Here is a 24,177-nt window from a genome sequence, read left to right as displayed (position 1 = left end):
TAGAGCCAGCAGATTCGACATTTTTAATGTTAGTATAAGCCGTCCCTATCAAAATATTAGAAAATAATTTTAGCAAAACATACCAACATACAAGTCACATGAGAAAGACAAAATAAGGCCGCTCTTATTTAAGCCGTAAAAGGACGAAGAGAAATGGGACTCAACTTTTGCCTGTGTAAAGGACAACTTCACAGACGGAAACATTCTAGCCCACAAGGAAGCTTTATCATGTCGCTTTGATTGTCTTGAGGGATGATTTCTTGGAATCTCCTAGAGTCGGCAGATCCAACATTTTTAATGTTAGTATAAGCCGTCCCTATCAATCAATGCCGAAAGGCTGTCATTTTGAGCATGACCTTATCACCCGGCTATCAAATTTCTCCGGTTGAAGCCATTAAAAGCTTGATCATCATCACTTCACAATCCGAGATTTGGATATCTAGTTTCCTCCACTTCCTTCCCTTTCTAGCTTGGAAAGAAACCATGCAAGTGCTCATCCTCTTGAGCTCCCTGTTCCTATTTTTCTTCTTGTCTCTTGCCAAACTCTGGTACAAGTTATGGTGGAAACCACATAGGATACAGAGGATACTGAATGAGCAGGGAATTAGAGGTCCCCCTTACAAGTTCGTCCACGGAAGTAGCAAGGAATCATTCAAGATGATCACGCAGGTTAGGGACATACCAATGAATAACCTCTCTCATGACATATTCCCCAAGATTCAGCCTGAAATCCACACATGGACTAACACATACGGTAAATGAATTAAGTCCTACGTTTTAGTTTCAATTTTATGCTCTACTTAATGTCCCTAATGAAAACCGATGTTGGATGATCTGACCTTAAATTGTTGATTGGATCTTTTGTAGGGAGAAATTACTTAAGTTGGCATGGGACTCAAGCTCAGCTGGTCATTACAGAACCAGAACTGATCAAAGAGGTATTAGTTAATAGAGACAAAACATATCCAAAAACACCAGCTACGGACTTCGTCAAGAAGCTTTTAGGGGATGGGCTTGCGACCACTAACAACGAAGAAAAATGGGCAAAACAGCGTAAACTTGCTAATCATGCTTTCCATGGGGAAAGCTTGAAGGTAATTAAGATTTGATAGTAAACTGCTCCAAGCTCATTACTTCAACAATCTCAATTTTAATAAAAGTTCATGCAATTAATAAGTGCTGAATGCACATTTCGAGATCGAATTAATGGAATTGTTAAGAAGATGACGAGAAAGGAGAATGGTTCTCTGAAATGAGATTATACTAACATATTTAGATTCTACTAATCTTGTGGGTGTTGATATTAAATTGTAGAATATGGTTCCCATGATGGTGGACACCATTCATGTGATGCTAGCGAGGTGGAAGCATCAAGAAGGGAAAGAGATTGACGTGTTTGAAGATTTTAAGTTATTAACATGCGAAGTGATTTCAAAAACGGCATTTGGAAGCAGCTACATAGAAGGCAGGAATATTTTCCAGATGTTGACAAGATTGGGTGTGTTATTAACCAAAAATCTTCATCATGTAAGGTTCCCAGGATTAAGGTATGCCTCATTTTCCTAAGAACAAATTGTTTGTGGCAATTTTTTAGGATGATCTTTGTTTAGTTGATGAGCCTAAAAAGCTAGGGGAATCTCTCTTGGAATACTTCTCAGTAAGTTTTGGAAGACGGCAGATGAAATCGAAGCGGAGAAGCTCCAGAAAGGAATATACGACGCTATATTGGGGATAGTCAAGAAAAGGGAAGAGAAGGTGAAGACCGGTGAGGCAGCTGACGTCGGGAATGATTTCCTAGGACAGCTTGTGAAGGCTTCTCGTGGCATGGACAATAGCAAGAAAATCACGATTGATGATCTAGTGGATGAATGCAAGACATTCTACCTTGCCGGACAAGAAACCACCAATGCATTGATGACATGGGTTGTGTTCCTCCTAGCGGCGCACCCTAATTGGCAAGAGAAAGCAAGAAAGGAGGTTCTCCATGTGTTTGGAAACAATGATCCCGACTCTGATGGTATTGCAAAATTAAAGACGGTATGAATATGGATTCTGGGTGTGGGGTTAATTTGGTTGAACAAAATAAGTTCAATCTCACAAAAATAAGTGCGGATGGCCTTATCTAGAATTTCTTTAATTAGATTGGCCAAGATGATGAACATGATGCCTAATTGCCATAATTTCTTTGTTTGTGCAGATGAGCATGATTATTAATGAAACTCTGCGATTATACCCTCCCGTCATTGGGATGTCGAGGCAAGTTGAGCAACAACTTAGGTTGGGAAAACTTCTTCTTCCCACCAATATTCACATCATAATAGGAAATCTCAAGCTTCACCATGACCCCAAAATCTGGGGAGAAGACGTGCTTCTCTTCAAACCAGAGCGATTCGCAGAAGGCATTGCTAGAGCCACCAACAACAACCCAGTCGTGTTCATTCCCTTCAGTTTTGGTCCCCGAATCTGTGCAGGTATGAACTTCGCAACACATGAGGTGAAGATCATCCTTTCGATGATTCTGCAACGCTATGCTTTCAAATTGTCCCCTGCTTATGTCCACTGTCCAGTTCAAGTCCTCACAATTGGCCCGAAGCATGGACTTCAAGTCATATTTCAACCACTGTAGCTTGGTTCACCAGCATATGAATAATGTCTAAGTCTGTAAAATGTTGTCCATTGATGCCTTCATACTTCAATGTCCAGTGTTGTGCTTCTAGGATTTGTCAAACAGTAAAAGGGGCCAGGGGGATGCCGATGATCAGCATATCATCGTTCTTAATCAGCATAAAAATATTGGGGTTTGGTGCATCCTTCATTTACCGTGTAGTACGCTATATATGCACAGAGATGAGTGCCAACATATATTTGCTAGTATATAGAATTTGTTGGGCTCCATCCCGACCTGTGAAAATGTCAGAGACGAGGACAAGAAAAATGGAAGCAGGTGCGCGACAAGAAATTGATCGGTTGATTATTTTATTCATTTTTTCTTTTTCATAGTATGTTAGGGCTACGCCTCTTCTATTGGCTCCATTGAAACCCTAATGAAATAAAACGACACAACAAAAACCGCACATTAATACTACTGTTGTTCTTCCTTTGTTTTGGTCAAGTAAGAGATATTCAAGTTGAGATGGACAAATTAGATAAAAAAGATGAAATGACCACGTTCATCAAAATGCGACACTAATCACAAAATTGCACGCCCTAATTGGAGTGTGTTTCCCGATCCCAAAGAAGAAGAAGAAGAAGAAGAAGAAGAAGAAGAAGAAGAAGAAGAACCTTGGACTGTGTTTAGTCTTCGGCAACTTCAACATTGTTGAAGCTAAACTTGAAAATCTTCCTAGACTTTCAGAGCTTCATTAAGAAGAACCACCCAATGCTACCCAGTGTCATTAGTCCACTCACCACGTGCGCAACCTTGGTCACGATCGCTGACCACCGATGCGGACAATATCAAGCACGTGACCAGCAGCCAGGCACGCTCAATCGGACCCGATAGGCTGCTCCACCATCGGTAGCTTCCTTCGCAGCCACACAAATGTTGCGAACTTGAGCAGCATCCCAAGGTTGTACAAGAAGTTCACCAACATGACGATGTTAGTGAAGTCCATGTAGGAGACGGTCTATGTTGACGAAGATGGACAACAAGATCCCCACCTAGAGAATGCCGAACCAATTAGACCTTGTGGCGAAGAACTTACGCAAGATCCCAATATCCACCATGCCATGGACCTAGGAAGCGCAGTTGTTGAGCTAGGTTTCACAGAGCTTGATCACCGACAACACCACAACAACCTTGATCCAGATGTAGGCCACTTACCGGCAGTCCTGTTAGCTGCCACAGTGTGGAACTTGAACTCCTTCTTGTGCTTGGTCCACGGGGAACATAGGATCAAAATAAGAGAAACAAGTAAAAATAATTGGGATTGTGATGAATGGAATTAGCTTGTGTGCAAAGTAGACCTACTATTTATCTAAATAGTTTTTGATGGGGACTGTAAATTTTCTTCTTGGATTTAAGATGAACAAAAGAGATTAGGTAAGAATCGATCAACACTTGCAAATAGATTTCCTTGAAATGGTTCAAGTTTGTTGTAAAACTATGGATGCCCTCTGGTCCTCATTAGTATAAACTCTATCTGGAAAAGAAGAAATGGCAGGAAGCAAATGCTAGAGGCAAAACTAGTAGATATTTTCTTCTTTTATAAACGCTGCCAAGAAAAGAGTTGTTGAACATGGGCGAAGTAGTAGATATTTTTCTATTTCTGTTTAAGTATTTTTGTCATTTTACTACATTGGGGTGTGGATACAGTCAATATAGGGGTGGAAAAAAGGGGCCCATATATTAATGTACCCCAATCTATTAAGAAGAGATGACATTTTTGTTGCCACAATTAAAATATTAGGCTATGGGCAGTCACCAAGACAAGTACTATAATAGGATTGAATAAAATAAAGTATTAATTTGGGGGTGGGGATTTGTTATATCTTATCTTTTTGCTCAGTGAAACACTTGATATCACCTTGATCCGATGACCCTCCGTTCGTGTCACTTTGAATTGGCCAAATCGAAAGATGGTTGACGATCTAAAGGACAAAAATGTTATTGTTGTAATGCTCTCAGAGGAAATCATCACATCGCACCATTCAAAGGGGCTTTTGAGGAAGGTTGAATTTGGGTCAAAGTTTTCGAACCTTAATAAAAGTTATGCAGCTAAAATCTCCTCATGTGCAGTTGTTGGCTTTCTATTGGTTTAATCTAACAAATGGTATTAGAGTCGATAATTGATTGGTGGCCCCCTCCCTATATTTATTAATACTTGATGAATATCTCAATGAAGAAATCTTATATGTGACTTCCTAATCGAGTTGGTGGATGGTGTTCCCTAACTTCCCTTTGAACTTGTCTAAGTCAAGATGATTGAGGTAGAATCTGAAGTTCGAGTTATGACAATGGCGAAGAAGGATGCTAGGAATAAAGGGAGGGAGCCTAACACAGGAGGCCAAAATGTGAGGTGAGGATCTATTGAGATGCATATGTGAGGATGTTAGGCAAAAGAATTCTTACATAGGGGATGTGCTGAATTGAGGAGCTGTTAATATATCCTAATTGAAATATAACTCGTTGGTTTAGACTTTTGAATGAACCTGGGTCTAACTAGATGTGTTAATGGATTTGGACTTGGCTCCTTCTTGGTGATCCCTTGAAGTGATCCAGACTTTTGTGGTGCATCTCAATAAATTTTGTGTATATCTATCATGTGGCTTAATCTTTTTGACCCACAATTCTAAAAAAATAAATGCTCTCTATAGATTTGGATATCTGCATGAACATTATATAATAAAAGCAATAAATCGTCTAGAAGGCAATCTTCAAAACGATTGATCATTTCTATTCAGCATCTCTAATACAAAAATCATAACCATTTTTCCATATATTATGTGGATTTGTTATGTCGTTCCGAAAGCAATTTATTCCATTTTTTTTATTAAGAAAAAGAATATCATTCTACGGGTTGATTTAAAAAAAAGAGAGAGAGATTATTCTCTATTTGATGGAATGAAAGTGATTATCCTAAACCAAATCAGAAAACTCTTATGACTCTAATCTATAAAATGAACAATATGTTGAGTTAAATATAAGTAGAAAAGAGAATTAGGAATTTTCTATATATTTCGATATATTGAAAAGAGTACATAAAGAGTCTATTTATAGCCTTACATAGAGAAAATCAAAGGAAATCAAATTATATATGCATAATCAAAATAGATATAGAATATTAGAGAAAATATCTTAATATCTTTAAAAGATATTTAATATCCCAATATTGTTAACATCCCCCCTTAAATGCACGTTAAGTTGAAACAAATCAACTTGAGTTTGAAAAATAATCTGAACAATGACACAAAATCTTCAATTAAAATTAGCTAGATCCAAGCGAGGCAGCGTGTGGTGGGGCATGTGATGGCTGCAACTTTTGCTGACAAGAAGATTTTAATATGTTGATTGTCAAACAGCAGCGAATTTGGTGGTGTAGTCGACTTCTCGAAACAAGAAGTGAAATTGAAAATCAGAAAAATTGAAGCCAAGTAGCATGAGTCCTTTGCAATTAACTTTGTCATCGGGATAGTAACTTAAACGCAGCCAAAATGGCTGACGTGGTTATAGTAAGTAGATAACGCATCTTTGCAGCATTGAAAAATACCTCAACACAGAAGAAAAAAGCTCAACTTAGCCACATGTCAAAGACATTGTAACGCAACCACTGTGGCGCTTACTCAGATGAGAATGATGCACTTGGCCGAACAATGTCGAGTAGTGGGGATGGATTTATTTGCTTGGATGCATAAGTGCAAAGCAGGAAGAAAAAAAAACATAGAATAGAGAAATTCCTTGGGACACCGGGTGCGAAGTGCACTTAGATTGCGAAGTTTAATACAAAATAGAAAAGAGAATTATGAATTTTTTTGTAAGTTTCGATATATTAAAAAGAGTACATAAACAGCCTATTTATAGACTTATATAGAAGAAATAAGAGTAAATCAAAAAATATACATATACAATTGATTTTCCCCAGCAACCACTAGGAGACAATATTAGGTGGTCCCGGGAGTGCTAGGTTAGCATGGTCTCAGACCACTCAGGAAGCAACACGTGGAGGTGTGGGGCCTTCGAATTTTTGCACAAAAATAATTTTCTTTCTTTTTCACCTGGCCTACAGGCCCTGCACACGCTAGCCCTCTCGCTGCTCTCTCTCTCTCTCTCTCTCTCTCTCTCGTGCCGCATACTCTCTCTCCAGCTCTACACGCATTTATTTCCTTCTCTTAAATTTTCTCTCCTCTTCATAGTTCTTTCCTTCTCTGGAGAATGAAGAGGAAAACCAAACCCTCTTTCCTCTGCGGCGAACGCTTTCGAATTTTGAATCTTTGCTAGATTTTGCTACCCCATGTTTCTTGGCGTTCGTCAAGCGGCCGTTGGCCTGCTGTCACCGACGAAGCACATTAAGGAAGCCCCTCGTGCAGCGGCGCAGGACAGTGAAGCTGAACGCGGCGGCGATACCCAAAAAGAATGAGGCAGAGGCCAAGGGGCCGGTGACAGCCCTCCCCAAGAGCTTCGGGTTCTCGAACTTCTTGGAGAGCAAGTACGAGTTCGGTTCCAATTTAAGTGGGGTGTTGAATCACATTAGGATCCCTTTCGAGCGTTCAATGGTCGCCCTCAATTTTTAAGTATCATCTCCTAGTTCCTATCGGTTAAGAACAAATTTGTCATGTTTGCATTGCGTCTTAGCTCCCTCGGGGGCGAGTGAACTGTGGAAGTTTCCAAACTGAGCAATGCACGGTGACCACATAGAGCAAGAATTCTGCGAGCGTCTGTTATTTCTGTTTATGGACGACGTTGGACTTTGAAGACAGCAAGAGAGAACAAAAGATTCGAAGTCAAAAGCTCTAGAATGGTCGAAATTGCATTTTACATCCAATCAATGAAAAGAGAAAAGCGAAATAGAACAAAGAAAGAGCCGCTTGATCGAAAGGCAATCTCGCTTTTTTTTTTTTTTTTTTGGTGATTACCCACTGTTAATCGGCATTTCGTCATGTACATAAGTAAATTCATGGCCGAACGAAACAAAATCGAAATAACTAAAAAGAAAAGAAAGAAAGAAAATCCCACCAGATCGAATCCCATCCACCAGTCAAACAGATCGAATCCCATCTACCAGTCAAACTCAAGCGAGATTTTATACCAAAAAAAAGAAGATAAACTCAAGCGAGGAGAGGACTTCGACGACTCTCTAGAAATCCGACATTCCCATTGTTGTCGTCGCCGTCGCCGTCATCCCCGCACTCATACACACATCCCACCAGTCTCAGCTGATCTTCCACGTACCTCGCTCTCCCCGACGCCCCCGCAGCGCCCCTCTTCGCATCTCCGCATCTTCTCCGCGGATGGAAACATGAAGGGCTAATCGCATGCTTCGGATCTCTGCAGTGAAGTTAAAAAAAAATGCCATCGTTGGCGTGACATCCAAGACGGTTTTATCAAAATCGAGCCATCATGGATCTTGAATAGAAAGTATAATGAAGATGCACTCTCCCAAGTCCCAACCTCTTTCCCAAGCCGTACATGCTCCTGAAAAACTTCGAGAACCCAAAGCTCTTGTCGAGGGCGGTTGCACGCCCCTCGGCCTCTACCTCACTTCCTTTCGGTAATGCCGCCCCGTTCAGCTTCACCGTCCCACGCCGCTGCACAGGGGGCAGCCTTAATGTGCTTCGTCGGTGACAGCAGGCAATGGCCACTTGGGCTGCGCATGGTAACCATCCCCAGCCCAACTATTTCTATTCTTTCTTCCCCGTAACAAAAAAAAAAGAATAAACCGTTTGATAACTAAGAGTTAGTTTTTGTTCTAACAAAAAGTTAGCCATTTGAGGAATGGTTTGGAATAGAAATGAGAAGTAAAAAAGTTGCTTCTTGTTCCTGGAATAAGTTTAAGAAATAAGTGAATATTTTTTTCTTTTATTCTTCTCTTGCTAACCGCCATTGACCGCCGTTGACCACTACCCGTCGTCGCTCCCCGCGGCCGCTTGCCGGGCCGATCGCCGCCGCCGCCGCCGTCGACCGCCGCCGACGCCGCCGCCGCCGACCGCCGGCCGCCGGAGGCCGACGACGTGCCGCCGCCGGCCGCCGCCCTGCCGCCACCGGCCGCCGGGAGGCCGACCGGCCGTCGCCGCCACCGATCGCCGGAGGCGGACCGACCGCCGCGCCGGCCGAGGAGGTTGACCGACCTTCCCGCCGCCCGGTCGCCGCCGCCGCCGCCGTCGGTCGCCGGTCACCGGCCGGCCGCCACCATCTCCGGCGCCGCCCGCCGATCACTCCGGCCGCGACCGGCGGGCGGGCGGTGGCGACGGCTCGGCAAGAATAAAAAATGAATAAATACAAAAAGAAATTATTACGTTACCAAACGCATTTCTATTCTTTTTCTATTCCAAGAGTAGAAATTTTGTGTCGTTACCAAACGGGTTCTTTTACTCAAAAATTATTCCCCTGGAGCGAAATAGAAAAGAACCATTTCTGAAAAAACTCTTCCCGGAACAAAAGCATTGTCATGCGTAGCCTTGACAAATACCAAGTAACCCGGAGTAGCAAAATCTGACAAAGATTCAAAATTTGCTAGAGGATTTGCATTTCTCCTTCCTTTGGAGGAGAGAACGAAGAGGAGAGAGAATATGAGAGAGAATTAAATGGGTGCAGAGCAGAAGAGAGAGGGAGAGAGCAGAGAGAGGGCAGGGCTACTGTCTAGCTATTAAGAGAGAGAAAATCACATTTCGTGCAGAAATTCGTTCGCGCGAGCTGGCCCCACACTTTTACATGGCTCCACGTGTCGCTTCCCGAGTGATCTAAGACCACGTTGACTTGGCAGTTCGGACCACTCTATTAAGTAAAGTTGGTGCACTGCGTTACGTAGGAGAGCTTATTAATTTAGAGGCAATCGCTATCATCATGTTTCATTTACGAAACTAATCGAAGTGTAGAACATGGTTACGGTAATGGTGGAGAGTGTTCATATGATGCTTGAGAAATGGAAGCAACAAGATGGCAAAGAGATTGATGTGTAAGAAGAATTCAAGTTAACGACATCCGATGTGATTTCGAGGACAGCATTTGGGAGCAGCTATGTTGAGGGGAGAGACATCTTTGAGATGTTGACAAACATGGGTTTGTTCTTGTAACAACCTCGACTCCATCCACAAGGTCACGAGTAGCGGTGGTTATTTTCGTGACATCCCAAGCACATGGCCGTCTTGTTCTTTTTATATTTTCATTAAGCACATGCGAAAGCAGAGGTGAGAACACCTGGAGTGCCATAACTTGGCACGGAGGGACACTTAAGTGCCATAACTTTAAAATGGTACACTTAAGTGCCATCATCGGAGTAAAATGGGACACTTAAGTGCCACTCCGCGAAAATCCGGCCAAATGGCTGACGTGACAATTTTCCGGCGAGTTTAGTTCAAAACGGCGTTGTTTTGCACCGACGTGGCGGAGAAAACGCAAAAATGACGCCGTTTCATGTCTACGTGTAAATAATAATATAAAAATTAATTAAATTATAAAGTATTCAAAAATTTAAAAAAATTAAGAAAAATTTAAAAATTAAGAAAAATTTAAAAGTTTTAAAAATTAAGAAAATTTTTAAAAAAAGGGGAGCTCGAATGGGCGGCCGAGGGTGAGCCCGCCGCCGCCTCCCGCCGTCGCCGGAAGGGCTGGCGACAGAGGGGGAGAGTCGGCTAGGGTCGCCGCCCCTCGCCGACCGACGGCGAGGGCCGCGAGCCCGCCGGATCGCGGCGAGGGCCACGACCCTCGCCCCAGATCCGGGCGAGGCTCGCGGGGCCCTTGCCGCCGGTCGGCCGGCGTGGCCCTCGCCGCGATCCGGCGAGGCTCGCAGCCCGCCGCCGGTCGGCCGGGCCGGCCTCGCCGGCCCCGGCCGGGGCCCGCGACCCCGGCCGACCCTCCCCACTCCGTCGCCGACCCTTCCGGCGGCGGGGAGGCGGCGAGGCCCGCGAGCCCTCGCCGGATGGCGAGGGCCGCGACCCTCGCCCTAGATCGGGCGCGGGCCGCGACCCGCCCAAATCCGGCAAGGGGTCGCGGGCCCTCGCGCCTCCCCCGCCGCCGAGAAGGGCCGGTGACGGAGTGGGGAGGGTCGGCCGGGGTCGCTGGGCGCGACCCTCACCCAGATCTGGGGTGAGGGCTCGCGGGCGCCGCCGGTCGGCGGGGGCCGGCGACCCCGGCCGACCCTCGCCCCTCCATCGCCGGCCCTTCCCGGCGACGGCGGGGAGGTGGCGCCGGCGAGGGCTCAGCCCTCCCCCCGCTCGACCCCCCCTTTTTAATTTTTTTTAAATTTTAAATTTTTATAATTAAAATTTTTAAAATTTTCTTTTTTTAATTTTAATTTTTTTTTAAAATTAAAATTTTCTTTTTAATTTTTTTAATTTTTATGCTGATTTGGAGCTTCGGCGAGCCACGTAAGCAAAAAATAATAATAAAATATTGCCACGTAGGATTTCCGGCAATGGTCGCCGGAGGTGGCACTTAAGTGTCCCACTAGAAAAAAAAGTGGCACTTAAGTGTACCGTTTTGAAGTTATGGCACTTAAGTGTCCCCCGTGCCAAGTTATGGCACTTGTGTTGGACTTCGCCACGAAAGCATTACAAATAACACCCGAACAACAATAAACAGCTAGGAAAACAACCACTTGCAGATATATAATTACATCAATATATTTACAGCCCCTTTGTCACAAACCGTTCTATTTACAACAACTACATTTTCTACGCTCCAAAGACCAGGTAAGCCTTAGCTCCTCTAGCAAAAGTGCAACTCCGGCACTAGTGGGAGACCTCAATGCCAACAATTCTGAAAAATAACGGGGTTAGTTATACTTGACAAGTAAAACCCACTAATTTCCGAGTAGGAGGATGTCTCGCCTATCAACAAGCATATGACTCATCTAAAATATTAGTCAATGATAGATCAATAGCAAAACAAAAGTTTTATCTTAGATGAAACATGAGAAATCATCAATCAACATTATTTAAGCATAAACCAATATTCAGCCACAACATGAAGAACTCACGCCCCACTCAAGATTATACAAGCATAAACAAGATCCATTCCAAAGTATAAGGAACTCATGCCTTAATAATATGCAAGCATAACCAAAATCCCTTTCATAATGTGATGAACTCATGAACAATGTTCATTCATTAACAACCGAAATCTATTGACTTTTCCAGAATCCATTGAGCATCCGAAATCCATCAGGCAATGTCCCATAATCCAAGGGTGATGGCGATCGTCTGACTATGCATCCATTGGGCATCCAAACTTTATCGGGCAATGTCCCTTAATCTAAGGGTGACAGCGATCCTCCGACAATGAGTACGTCGGGCAACATCGCGAAATTCATCAATTGACGGTTAGAAATTAGTCCATCGTGTGATCATGCATCAAGCATTATAATCCGATTCTTATCTTCACTTTTACTTTAGGGGCCTGAAGGCATGCCATGCATAAGTGTATGAAATGACTTACCGAAACCAAGACGTTAAGCATGTCGAGCGCGAATCAAGGATCACGACTTGATTTGACATGGTTGAGCACTGATCTAACACCCAACTTGGCTCGAGAGCGATGAGTGCGTTTGGAAACTGCTTTCCAAGGGGCTCTGGGGGGCTAAAAGCCTTTAGGCCAAATTGAAGGTGTTTGGGACCTATTTTCCAAGGGGCATTGAGGCAAAGCTGGCATTTGCAAGCCTGAAAGCCCAAGGCAAGTCTTAGGCTACCTTGGGCTTTCAGCATTCTCGGAATGCCGTTGTGTCACTGTACATGCTATTGTTCATCTTCCTTTTCCGGCGGCATGGTTGATCAGAGGAGAGCTCGAGAGGTCGGTGAGGTCACGGTCGAGGTTGGTGAGGTCGTAGCAACCGTCACTAGTCAATTGCGTGACCTCGGCGAGTCGCGGCGACCGCTCGCGAGTCTCGGCGACCGCCCTCGAGTCGCGTCGCCGCAACCCAACTCTAGGTTGCCAGAGGTCGTGCAACCTCACGGCGACTGGTGCGACCTAGATTTGATCGCCGCGAGGTCGCACGACCTCAAGCGAGACCCGATCTGGTTGCCGCGAGGTAGCGCAACCTCAGCGGGACCCGATTTGGGTTGCCGGAGGTCACACGACCTCACGGTGACCGGTGCAACCCAGATCTGGTTGCCGTGAGGTCACGCGACCTCCGACGACCAGATCTGGTCGCGACGAGGTCGCGTGACCTCAGTGTGACCTAAATCTGGTCATGCCGGTCGCCGTGAGGTCGCCCGACCCTAAGCGGCCCTTGCTGATCGTCTTCGGGGGTTACTTGAAGCCGCCGGTGAACTCTTTCATTTTTTTTGATAATTTTTTTTTTATTAATCACCAAAGTCCTTTGTAAATGTAATCTTTCCAAACACTATTTTACTCAAAGGTATTTCACAATGAACTTTCAAAGTACAATTTACCAAACACGTTTGCATTTTGGAAAACCCCTTTAAATCAAAGGCCTTTGCATTTTTCCAAAGGCTTTCCCCAAAAGTCTTCCCAAACGCACCCGATATACCTCGATATCGCACCAAGACTATGATAGGATCGGCCCATCATGACATGTTTACTAACCTAGTACCAGACTTGGCTCGGGAGATTGCACTGAGACCATGAAAGGACTGGCCCGTCATGACATATTCACTGACCTAGTACCAAGTTGACTCGGGAATGATATGCCTTGATACTCATCAAGACTAAAAGTGGACTAATTCGTCGTGATCCTACATACGTCAAGGCCGACAAAACCCTTTTTTGAAGCTTGGGGCGTAAACTAGAATGTGCACTTGTGAAAACGGTTGGATATAGTTTTGTAAGGAAATAGTAAAGTTTCACAAAAACGCTTTTCGAATAGGTTTGTATCAAAGCAAAAACCAAAGAATATCAAATACACACACAAAATGGGCTTCTTCCAAAGCAAATCAAACCAAAATCAAACTCAATCAAGGAACAAAATCTAAACTGATCCAAGCAATCGCAACGAATCTCAAGCAAGAACATAGTCACAATATTTCAATTAAGAACTCGCTACACGCTTGGATTAGTGTAATGCAACATCCTAACCAAATATTAGTAAGTTTTACTTACAATACTTCAAGGGACGGCCTAGGTGACTGAGCAATGTGCAGGCGAGCAAATGGGTAAGAGAGGCGCTACCACAAGAAAGAGAGAGGGCGACGGTGAGGTCGAGAGAGTGAAGGAGGAAGAGGTGGTGTGGAAATGAGGGGGGAGGGGAAATGCCTCTATTTATAGGCAAACCCCTCATGATGATCTTTTCAAATGGACCAATCATCTTCATGTAGGTGGACAATCTAGGTTGAGAATGTGGCAAGCTAAAGAGATGGGTGGCAAGTTTAGTTTATTCGGGCGACACTTGCTCATCTTTCCATTGGTCCACCTAATGGGTTGAGTCATCATAGAATAATTACATGTAATTATTATGGGGACACCTAAGCCAATAACTAAGTCTCTCTCATTTAATGTTTGGATTTTGAGTAATCATTAGGTTAGATATGTTCACCACACAAACTTGCTCTCCAAGTTTTTAGGTTATGAGGCATTATGGCCTATTCCTTTAAGGGACACCTCAACTTAGCATTGAAGAATTAGAATTCAAAGATATTTAATGTATTATCATCTTATTCTAAGAAAACTCCAAATTAGCTTGCTTATCAAGTTGGGCGTGCAACCCCTTTACCCTCCAAGTTGGGCGTGTGACTCTCTTATACTTGGGGTGAAAAATAGTTTCAAGCAATTTCTGAAATCAATGTCATTATCCTATCAAATAGGTTTGAAAAATTATGAAATGTTAATATGTTGTAGGGAAGATCTAATTAACAAATTTTTTTTTTTTTTTTTATGAAGGAATGCTAGAAAAATTCGTTTTGTGGAAAGAGAACTAGATCACTGAACATAACCCAACAATTCATCCGTTGAGCAAATTCAACGGTTATGGAGAAAGACCTATCTCGAAATCCAATTTTTCATAAAACTCTTTGAAATTTTAATATGTTGTAGATATGAATGTCATTTAAAACTTTTGTGAATGAAGTATATCCAAATTCAAAAGGAAATTTTTTATAGAAATTCAAGAAGGTAATCTGGTAATTGTTTTTACTACATTAAGCAGATTCAAGATGGTAAATGATTGGGCATTTGTCCCAACCATTTCACTTTAGAAAAATCTAAAATTTAAGTGTGTTACATGTCAAGATATTTTGAACAACTTTCATGAAGGAAATGTTTCCAAATTCGAACCACAAAGAGTTCTTATAAAATTGGAAAACAAGAAAAGTCCAGCGGTTTCAAAAACTGGCAGTCATAACCTAGGAGAGCAAAGGTGGCAAGTTTATGAAGGAGAGGTGACGCCCTTCTTGGCTTGTAAGATCACTTGCCATTATTCTTTTAGGTCATGAGTCACCCTTTCTTCATTAATCACTTGGGACACATAAGCCTCTACATTCATTATCTTCATTTATTGCGTTCACACTCGCCCACACTCATTCACACTCATTTCTAGGAAGATTTGGCTAATCCAAGGCCTAGGTGTCTCCTCATTAATGAGCCAAAGTCCAAGTTTCAAACTTGTCTTCCAAGGCAAGAGCCTTTCATGCATGCCAAGTGTCCACTCTTAGTTAATGTGCATTAATTAACTATAAGCCAAAGGCATTGAATGCACGTTAGGAAAATATCTAAGTTTTGAAGGTCTTGTCATTAGGTAGGGATTAATTGAGTTTGATTATGATCGACAACCTTATTTAGCCTGAGGTTCATGCCTAAGCCATTCCCAAACAAAGCCAGACGCAATCCAGCTTGATTGGCCAAACCAAGTTCAAATCCCCTTTATCAAGAAAAGGAGTCACGACGGGGTTTGCTGGCTAGGTCCTGGCCTAGTTAGTTGGTCCTCTAACCAATTCGTGGGCTAGCTTGTGGGTTAATTCTAATTGGCCAGTCATGTGGTCAATCCTTAGGCCTGCTGACTAGTCTTGTAGCCAATCCTATGACTAGTCCAAGGTTTTGCACCATGAATCCTACTCAGTCCGAAATTGAACCACGTTGAGTTCATTCAATCTATGGTCGATTATTGGTTGTCATGTAATCATGTGAAATTGATCGATTCTTACCAACTCATGGTTGCATGGGATTAGTTCATGGTTGTCTACAACTAGTTCAATGATCGGACGAAATCACTTGCGACTAGTGCATTGACTGGGCAAAATCAAGCCATGATCGTTCGTCGATCCGTGATGGTACGTGATCGTCCACGATCGATCTTTATGATCGAATAACCTTTCCATGGTCGAATACTCTATAACTAAACCTTAGTTTACCGATCCTTGAACGGCCAATTGACTCATGACTGGCCTTCGGGCCGGCTCATGGCCAAGTCTCGCCTTATATCTGCTCTTGGCATCATTCAATATCTTGCTGAGATAATACACCACCTGCTCTTTACCTTCATCATTCTTTTGTGCCAGCATACTATTGATTGTTGTATCGGTGGCCAACACATAAAGTTTTAAAGGCCTGCCTATCTTTGACGGTATCAACACTCAAGGACTAGTCAAATATGCATTTGTCCTTTTGAAAGTACGTTGGTACTCCTCTCTTCAAACGAATTCGTCCTAATTTTTTAATTTCAACAAAGGAGAAAACACATCTATTTTGTCAGACTAGTTAGTGATAAATCTTCTAAGAATATGTACTTTCCCGATTATCATTTGCAACTGCTTCTTGCTAGTCGGAGGAGACAATTCTAGTATACCCTTAGCCTTATTCTTATCCACCTCAATCCCTTTATTATTAATCAGAAGTCCTAGAAAATTCCCAACTCTTATGCTAAATGCACATTTAAGAGGATTCATTTTCAACTGATATTTCTCCATCCTAACAAAAGATTGTTCAAGATAATTGAGATGACTTACTTTCTTCATCCCTCTATCACGTGAGTTTGTCGTGTTGTTTCGAGAACAATTTATTCCATATTTCTTATTAAGAAAAAAATATCATTCTATGTTTTGATAAATAAAAATATTATTCTCTATTTGATGGAATGAAAGTGATTATCCTAATCCAAATCGGAAAATTCCCATGACACTAATCCATAAAATGAACAATATGTTGAGTTAAATATAAAGTATAAAAGAGAATTAGGAATTTTCAGTATATTGCGATATATTGAAAATAATACATAAAGAGGCTATTTATAGGCTTACATAGATAAAATCAAAGGAAATGAAATGAAATATGCATAATCAAAATAGATGTAGAAAATCAAAGAAAATATCTTCAATATCTCTAGAAGACATTTAATATCCTAATATTGCTAACATCCCCCCTCAAAGGCAAGTTAAATTGAAATAAATCAAACACAAGTTAAAATGAAACAAATCAACTTGAGTTTCAAAAATAATCAGAACAATAATCTTCAATTAAGTTTACCTTAACAAATCCAAGGTGACAAGGCTCGTGGTGGGGCATGTGATGGCTCCAACTTCCATTGACAAGAAGATTTTAATATTTTGATTGTCTGACAGTGGCAAATCTGGTGGTGTAGTCAACTTCTCGAAATGAGAAGTGGGAGGTCAAGAATAAGGGAAATTGAAGCCAAGCAGTATGCGTCCTTTGTGGTCAACTTTGCTATCAGGACAATAACTTTAACATGGCCGATATGATCGGCATGGTTATAGCAAGTGGATAAGCTAGGCACTACTGAGAGAAAACTTACTATGAGAAGACGCGTCTTTGCGGCATCAAAAAATACCTCCGTATAAAAGAAAAGCTCAACTTAGCAACATGTCAGAGACATCGTAACACAACCATTTTGCTTACTTAGACGGAAATGATGCACTTGATTGAACATTGTCGAGCAACGGGAATGTATTAATTGGCTTGGATGCATGAATGCAAAGTAGAAAGAAATAGAATGGAGAAGTTTTTTAGGTGCATTGGGTGTGAAGTGCACTTGGCACCAAAGTAGAAAAGATAATTATGAATTCTCTGTATATTTCGATGTATTTAAAAGAATACGTAATCAAAATATATAAAAAATTATCTATTTCTCTTTCTTCAGCATTCTTCTTACAAATGCTTTTCCCACGCAACTACTATCACGACCTACCCTTTAGGGGAGGGAATATATTTAGATTTAGGGATATTGCCTAAAAAATAAGCCCGCGGCCCATGATTAGGCATGGGCTTTCTCTGGCTCATACCGCGACATTGGAGTGTTCATAATAATCTTATAATAAAGAGTTACCACTAGCCTATTGGGGTCGGTTAAAAACTAAGTGAAGTATAGGAGTGTACCTCATTTCCTACGTATATAGAGAATCTAAGGTCAGGGATTTTGTTACACTAATTAATCAATTAGTATTAATTCGGTATCTAATATTGTTCATTTCAAAAAAGATTTTTGTCAAGCAAATTGGATTGATTTTAAACTTAACAACTAACATATGAGGTGATCATGCGGTTGTTCAATCATTAAAATAACAATCAACAACCAAATGAAGTATTGAATAAATTGCAAGGGAAAATAAGCATCTAACACTAAGAGATAAATAAATGCCAATCCTAACTAAGCTAAAAGGAAGTCAAAGTCATATCGAGAGGATGCAATCAATGGCATTTGCCTATAAGGATAAGTGAAATCCTAAGGTCAAGCCCTAAAGGCTTAATATAATTTTGAGCACAATCTTAGATCAAACAGCTCCTGCTTTTTTAAAGAAGATTACCTAAAAACAAATGTTTAAGCTTTTCAAGGAATTCTATTTTTTTTTTTTTGGAATTTTTTTATTTTTTGAGAATTTTTCAGAGTTTTTAAATATTTTTAATATCTTTGAATTTTCCTAAAGAATTTCATTTTCCGATTTTTTTCTAATTTTCCATCGATTTTTCTGAATTTTTGATTTTTCTAGATTTTTTCAGAATTTTTAATATTTTCCGACTTTCTGAGTTTTTATATTTTAAGAATTTTCTAAATTCTTGATATTTCGAATGATCTATTAATGAATATATTTTTTGAGATTTTTTAATATTAGAAAAAAAGGAAGTCGGACCCGGTCAAGAGACCCGGTCCAGGTTGTGCTAAGAATCGGGCTGGCTCTAAGGCCCACTGAATTAAATAAAATGGCCCATGAAGTTTTTAAAAGATAATTTTTAATTATTTTTTCCGATTTTTAAAGGAAAATAAAAAAATCAATTAATTACATATTTTTCTAATTATTTAAAGGAATAATGCAACTGTCCTTAATGTCTATGTGCAATGCATTTTAATGAAAATGATTTATTTTACTTTTTTTAGAAATTAATTTTTAATTTTTTATGTAGTTAATTTTTTAATAAAATGAAAAATTTAGGTGTCAATGAAGTAAACTTAACGCACTGCATGACGTGAGAGAGCTTATTAATTTCGATTCAATTGCTATGGACATGCTTCATCATTGTTTTACTTTAGGACGTTGATCAAATCTCACTTTAACTCTTCTCCATGTCTCACAGTCTGACTTTTCTCCATGTCTCATACGGTCATACCATACTCAAAAAATTGTTGGATTGGACAAACAAAAGATTCCTTTATAAATGACATCGACCCCAACCCTAAGAGTGAGCATCGGTTTAGGGTCCATCTTGGATCGACCCAACCCTACCAATCCTGATTCGATTCTCAAGGAGAGTGGGTCGGTCCTGAGATTCCTGGATCAGCACTTTACGAGTTGATTAGTTTAGGGTTGGTTCATCCTAGACCAACCCTGACTATATATATTATATCTAATATATTATTTATAATCTTTTATATAGAGAAAAACCCTAAAATAAACGGCGGAACAATATTAAACAGCTCATTAGTGAGGAGTCTAAGTAATTTTACACCGTTCTTTAATAACTTAGATTTTTAATTTTTTATGGTGTTAATAGTCATAATTTACAAATGAGAAAAATGTTTTAATGAAGAGTCATTATGGCATCCGAAAGGGTATAAACAACTCATCACGGCATTCTTCACGGCATTCTTCTTTAGTACTCGTTCTCTTTTGTCTTATTTGTCATCTTAGTTTTCAATTTGCCAAAATCAAAAGAAACAATTTCTTTGTGAGCTTGACACTTGCCTCGCTTGCTTTTGGTCACTTGTGCTACTCATCGCTTGATGCTCGCTTGTTTGTTGCTTGTTGCTCGCCTTGCTTGACGCTCATTTCTGTTGGAGAAATCTTTCCAGAATATTTTGAAGCTGACAAAACGTTTCTATCAGTCTAGTCTGGATAAATACAGACCTTCTGTTTAAAGTCTGAAGACTTTCAGATCACCAGACTCAAGACTCAAAACTATTCCCATTGACAGTTTTTCTAATCCAGTGACGAAGGCAATCCAGAGCCGAAGTATTTAGTTGAGGATTTAGTCCTATCCTCTGGAGAAGATCTCTTGGATGGATAAATATAACGGATTCTTTTATTCGTAATCAAGATCGTTTGAAGATCCGATGGTCGACGAAATATTCTTGAAGGTTCTATTCTTGGAAACCAAGATCCCGATTGTATGGGCGAACATGATTGATGGGCTATCGTCAGGTTCCTTTAATAGCTCGAATGATCTTCTTGATTGATTCCGTCCAACGGGTAGATTGGAGGAATTCCTTTGGTAAGTGCCAACGGGTATGATGGCATAAAGGAGTATAAAAGGAAGACGTTCTAGTTGCTTTAGTGCATGATCGATAGAGAAATTCCAGAGTCTGAAGCACCTTGATTATTAGTCGATACATTTGAGCAAAATTGTATACACAAAGAGTGTCTATACTTAGTGATACCTTGAGCGAGTGTGGTAGATCATCTACACCGAGAAATCAAGGGAGAACAACGCTGTAACATCTCTTTGTTCATAGTGGAATCTAGCCAATAGGCTGTCAGTGCAGAAGAGTGGACGTAGGCTTGAAATAAGCTGAACCACTATAAACCGCGTGTTCAATTTTCTCTTCTCTCAGTCTTACTTTGATTATTGTTTGTCTCAAATCTATCAACTGTCTAGTATTGTACAATTATCAAGAAAAATCCTTTATATACCTATTCACCCCCCTCTAGGTACTTATACTAGCTATATCAATTGGTATTAGAGCTCTTGTACTCACTTTATTTGAAGTGTTTTACTTCAGAGTAAAAGATCCATGGCTAGTATGCTAGCACCAGGGCTGGTGGAAGGGCAAAGCAATACCAGACCACCCTACTTTGATGGAAAAAATTACAACATCTGGAAGAACAGGATGAAAGCTTTCCTACGATCAAAGGATCCTCTGGAATGGGACGTTGTAGAAAAAAAGGAATTACTCCTAAAGCTGCATCAGTCTCTGAAAGAGGAAAAGAAACTGTTGAGACCAGCGGAATGACTTAGGAAGAGATAATCAAGAAACAAGCACTTGATGCAAAAGCAATTTACTCTTTATATTGTGCTTTGTCACCAACTGAATATAACAGAATATCTTCTTGTGTTACAGCAAAGAAGTTTGGGATAGATTACATATCACCTATGAAGGAACAGATCGAGTGAAGGAAACCAGAATTAACATTCTCCTCGGTCAATATGAAGCCTTCAAAATGAAACCAGGAGAATCTATAACCGACATGTTTAGCCGTTTTACGAGATATTGTCAATGGTCTTGAGAATCAAGGACAAACAATTTCAGATCCCATGAAGGTAAACAAGCTACGCGTGGACTCTCCAAGGATTGGAATCACATAAAGACTTCAATAAGAGAGACGCAAAGAATTATGCCACTATATGTCGACGAGCTGATTGGAACTCTTCAGTCTTATGAAGTGGAACGAATCAATGAAGATGAAGATCCAAAATGTAAGAAATCCATTGCATTAAAATCAAATGATGATTCGATGATACAGATTCGAAGATGATATGGACGATGAGGAGCTTGCTCTCATGATAAGAAGATTCTTAAAAACCGAATAGAAAAGGAAGAAGGTTCAACTCAAAGAAACAAAGTTTTCAAAGACAGCAGACCAAGTCGTTGATGATGATGAACCAAACAAAGATGTAGTTTGCTTTGAATGTAAGAAAAAGGGACACATCGACTAACCGTCCTCTTCGAAGAAGAAGAGAGGAAAAGCTGAAAAGTTTCGAAAAGCTCTCAAAGCCGAAACCTGGAGTGATACTGAGTATGAAGAAAGTGATAATGAATATGCCAACCTATGTCCGATGGCACAACGGACTCAGTTCTGGATCGAGGCTCGGACGGTGAATTTGAGGCAAGTAATTTTAAAATTCCTGTCAAAGTTTCTAAATACATTGATGAACTGTGTTTTAGTCTTAAGACTTCTCTCAAAAGAATTTCCGAACTTAAAAAGGAAAACTCAGCTCTAAAACAAAAGGAAAACGTTTTAGAAGAAAGAGTTAAAAGTTTAGACTTGAATGTTTCCACTCTTAAAGAAAATGAAGATAATCTTTTGAAAGAAAATGCCCTTTTAAAAACTGATTTATCAAATCTTTCAAAGAAATTTTCAATAGGGTCCGAAAAACTTGAAAAAATTCTTTCAGCTCAAAGACCTTACTTTAATAAATCCAGTCTAGGTATGACAACAGAAACAATTCCCTTGATTGATTTTCCGAAAGTAAAACAAAGAATTAAGGAAAGACCCTCGAGAGAGGCTTACAAAAATCATTTCAAGAAAGTTTTTGTAAAGTCTGTAGGTCGAAATGCCCTTAGGTGTTCAAAGTGTAACAGTCCGGATCACTTTGAAAAAGAGTGTCCTATGGTTTGGAAACCGTTAAGAAAGTATGGGCTAATACTGTTTATCTTACTAACACCAAAGGACCCAAGAAAGTTTGGGTACCAAAGAAAGCTTGAGACTCTATTTTAAATGCAGGTCTCCGTCAAGAAAAAGGTAAAGTGGTATCTTGACAGTGGATGCTCAAGACACATGACAGGAGACTCAAATTGCTTCATAAAGCTTGTTCAAGTAAATGGTGGAAAAGTTTCATTTGGAGGAAATAGCAAAGGAAGTATTGTGGGATTTGGAATCGTGAAAATCGGAAATCTCACAATAAGTAATGTTTCCCTAGTGGAAGGACTCAATTACAATCTTCTCAAAGCATTAGTCAATTGTGTGATACCGGTTTTAAGATCTTCTTTCAAGAAGGAACATGTTGGAATCGCAAAGACTCTACTCGTCTTTCATGGGTCGAAGACATGGAAACATCTATCTTCCGGATGTAAAACCAAATGAATCGCAATGCCTAATCTCAATTCAAGACGAAGCAAGCTTATGGCACGTAAAGCTTGGTCATGTCAATATGAAGTAATTAGCCAAAATCTCATCAAAGCAGCTTGTTCGAGGTCTACCCAAATTACCATACCAAAGACTCCGATCCATGCACTCCATGTATTCTGGGAAAGCAGGTAAGAAATTCATTTAAGCCAATAAAACATGTCTTTGCTAATCATGTACTACAGTTGCTGCATATGGATATCTTCGGACCAACCAGAACCGAGAACATTGGAGGTAAGAAATATTGCCTAGTAATTGTGGACGATTACTCCCGCTTTACTTGGGTATATTTCCTTGCAAGTAAGTCCGAAACCTTCTCGTATTTTGAAAAATTTGCTAAAAAGGTTCAAAATGAAAATGATGTGTTATCTCAAGTATAAGAACATATCATGGAGGTGAATTTGAAAATCAAGATTTTACAAAATTTTGTGATGAATCTGGCTTTAAGCATGTGTTCTCCTCTCCATATACTCCTCAGCAAAATGGAGTTGTGGAAAGAAAGAATAGATCTCTTCAAGAAATGGCTAGAACTCTTTTAATTGAAAGTAAGATTTCTTCACGATTTTGGGCTGAAGTCAAGTTTCAACAAAGCATGCTATATCATCAATAGAGTCTTCTTAAGACCTATTCTAGAGAAAACCCCTTATGAGTTATTTAAAGGTAAGAAGCCTATTGTTTCATACTTTCATGTGTTTGGTTGCAAATGCTTTATATTGAAAAATGCAAAAGATCGAGTTGGTAAGTTTGAAGAAAGATTAGATGAAGGCATCTTCCTTGGATATTCTACATCAAGCAAAGCCTACATAGTTTATAACAAGAAGAGTCAGTCTGTGGAGGAGTCAATGAATGTCAAATTTCAAGACTCTACGCAAGATGAATCCAGTCGAGACTCATCATGAAGAGTCCGAACCCCTCCACCCTCCAAAGCTTACAACTCAAGAAGCATCTTAGACTCGGAAGACCAAAGCATCAAGCTGTTCGTGAAGATTCTAATAAAGAAAGAGATCATCAACGCAGACAAATCAACCAAGAATCGGAAGCATAAGTCCCGGTCATCCCAAAGATCTCATTATCGGCGAAATTAATGAAGGAATTCGCACCGAGATCCAAAAGGCGTGAAGAGTCTAGTCTTTGTGGCTCTCGTTTCGAAATTGAACCAAAGAGCATAGAAGAAGCTTTATCGATGAAAGCTGGATTGAAGCTATGCAAGAAGAACTCGAGACAGTTCAACATTAATGATGTATGGGAATTGACATCTAAACCAAAAGGTAAAACTGTTATTGG

The 24,177-nt window shown here is 40.5% G+C and overlaps 1 protein-coding gene and 1 long non-coding RNA gene across 3 annotated transcripts; one reads left to right on the top strand and one right to left on the bottom strand.

Annotated features, from left to right (window-relative positions):
* The first annotated feature begins 206 nt into the window (after nt 1–206).
* On the top strand, nt 207–2,971 carry LOC104433362 (cytochrome P450 CYP749A22). Of its 2 annotated transcripts, none has more exons than XM_010046075.3 (5): nt 207–754; nt 868–1,094; nt 1,315–1,547; nt 1,632–2,037; nt 2,198–2,971. In XM_010046075.3, exons 1-5 carry the CDS (start codon nt 352–354, stop codon nt 2,624–2,626), a joined length of 1,698 nt encoding a protein of 565 aa, XP_010044377.1. In that variant the 5' UTR covers nt 207–351; the 3' UTR covers nt 2,627–2,971. The 2 variants fall into 2 exon arrangements, with proteins under 2 accessions (XP_010044377.1, XP_010044378.1); XM_010046076.3 differs by having other exon boundaries at nt 210–754; nt 1,659–2,037.
* Nucleotides 2,972–7,524: 4,553 nt separating this feature from the next.
* LOC120289585 lies at nt 7,525–8,289 on the bottom strand. The gene is made up of 2 exons (XR_005547610.1): nt 8,108–8,289; nt 7,525–7,984 (listed from the first exon to the last, which is right to left on the bottom strand). It is a non-coding gene; the product is annotated as an uncharacterized LOC120289585 (long non-coding RNA).
* Nucleotides 8,290–24,177: the final 15,888 nt, after the last annotated feature.

This window comes from Eucalyptus grandis, chromosome 2, assembly GCF_016545825.1.
Source record: "Eucalyptus grandis isolate ANBG69807.140 chromosome 2, ASM1654582v1, whole genome shotgun sequence".
Classification (NCBI taxonomy): Eukaryota; Viridiplantae; Streptophyta; class Magnoliopsida; order Myrtales; family Myrtaceae; genus Eucalyptus; species Eucalyptus grandis.
Note: the sequence above shows the minus strand (reverse complement) of the source record. Positions and strands in the feature narration are given on the sequence as shown.

Bases quoted from the DNA above. Each gene is read 5' to 3' on its own strand.
- LOC104433362 (XM_010046075.3), top strand. From the start codon at position 352: ATGACCTTATCACCCGGCTATCAAATTTCTCCGGTTGAAGCCATTAAA. The intron at 755-867 runs GTAAATGAATTA...GATCTTTTGTAG, and splicing joins CACATGGACTAACACATACG to GGAGAAATTACTTAAGTTGG. The intron at 1,548-1,631 runs GTATGCCTCATT...CTAAAAAGCTAG, and splicing joins GTAAGGTTCCCAGGATTAAG to GGGAATCTCTCTTGGAATAC.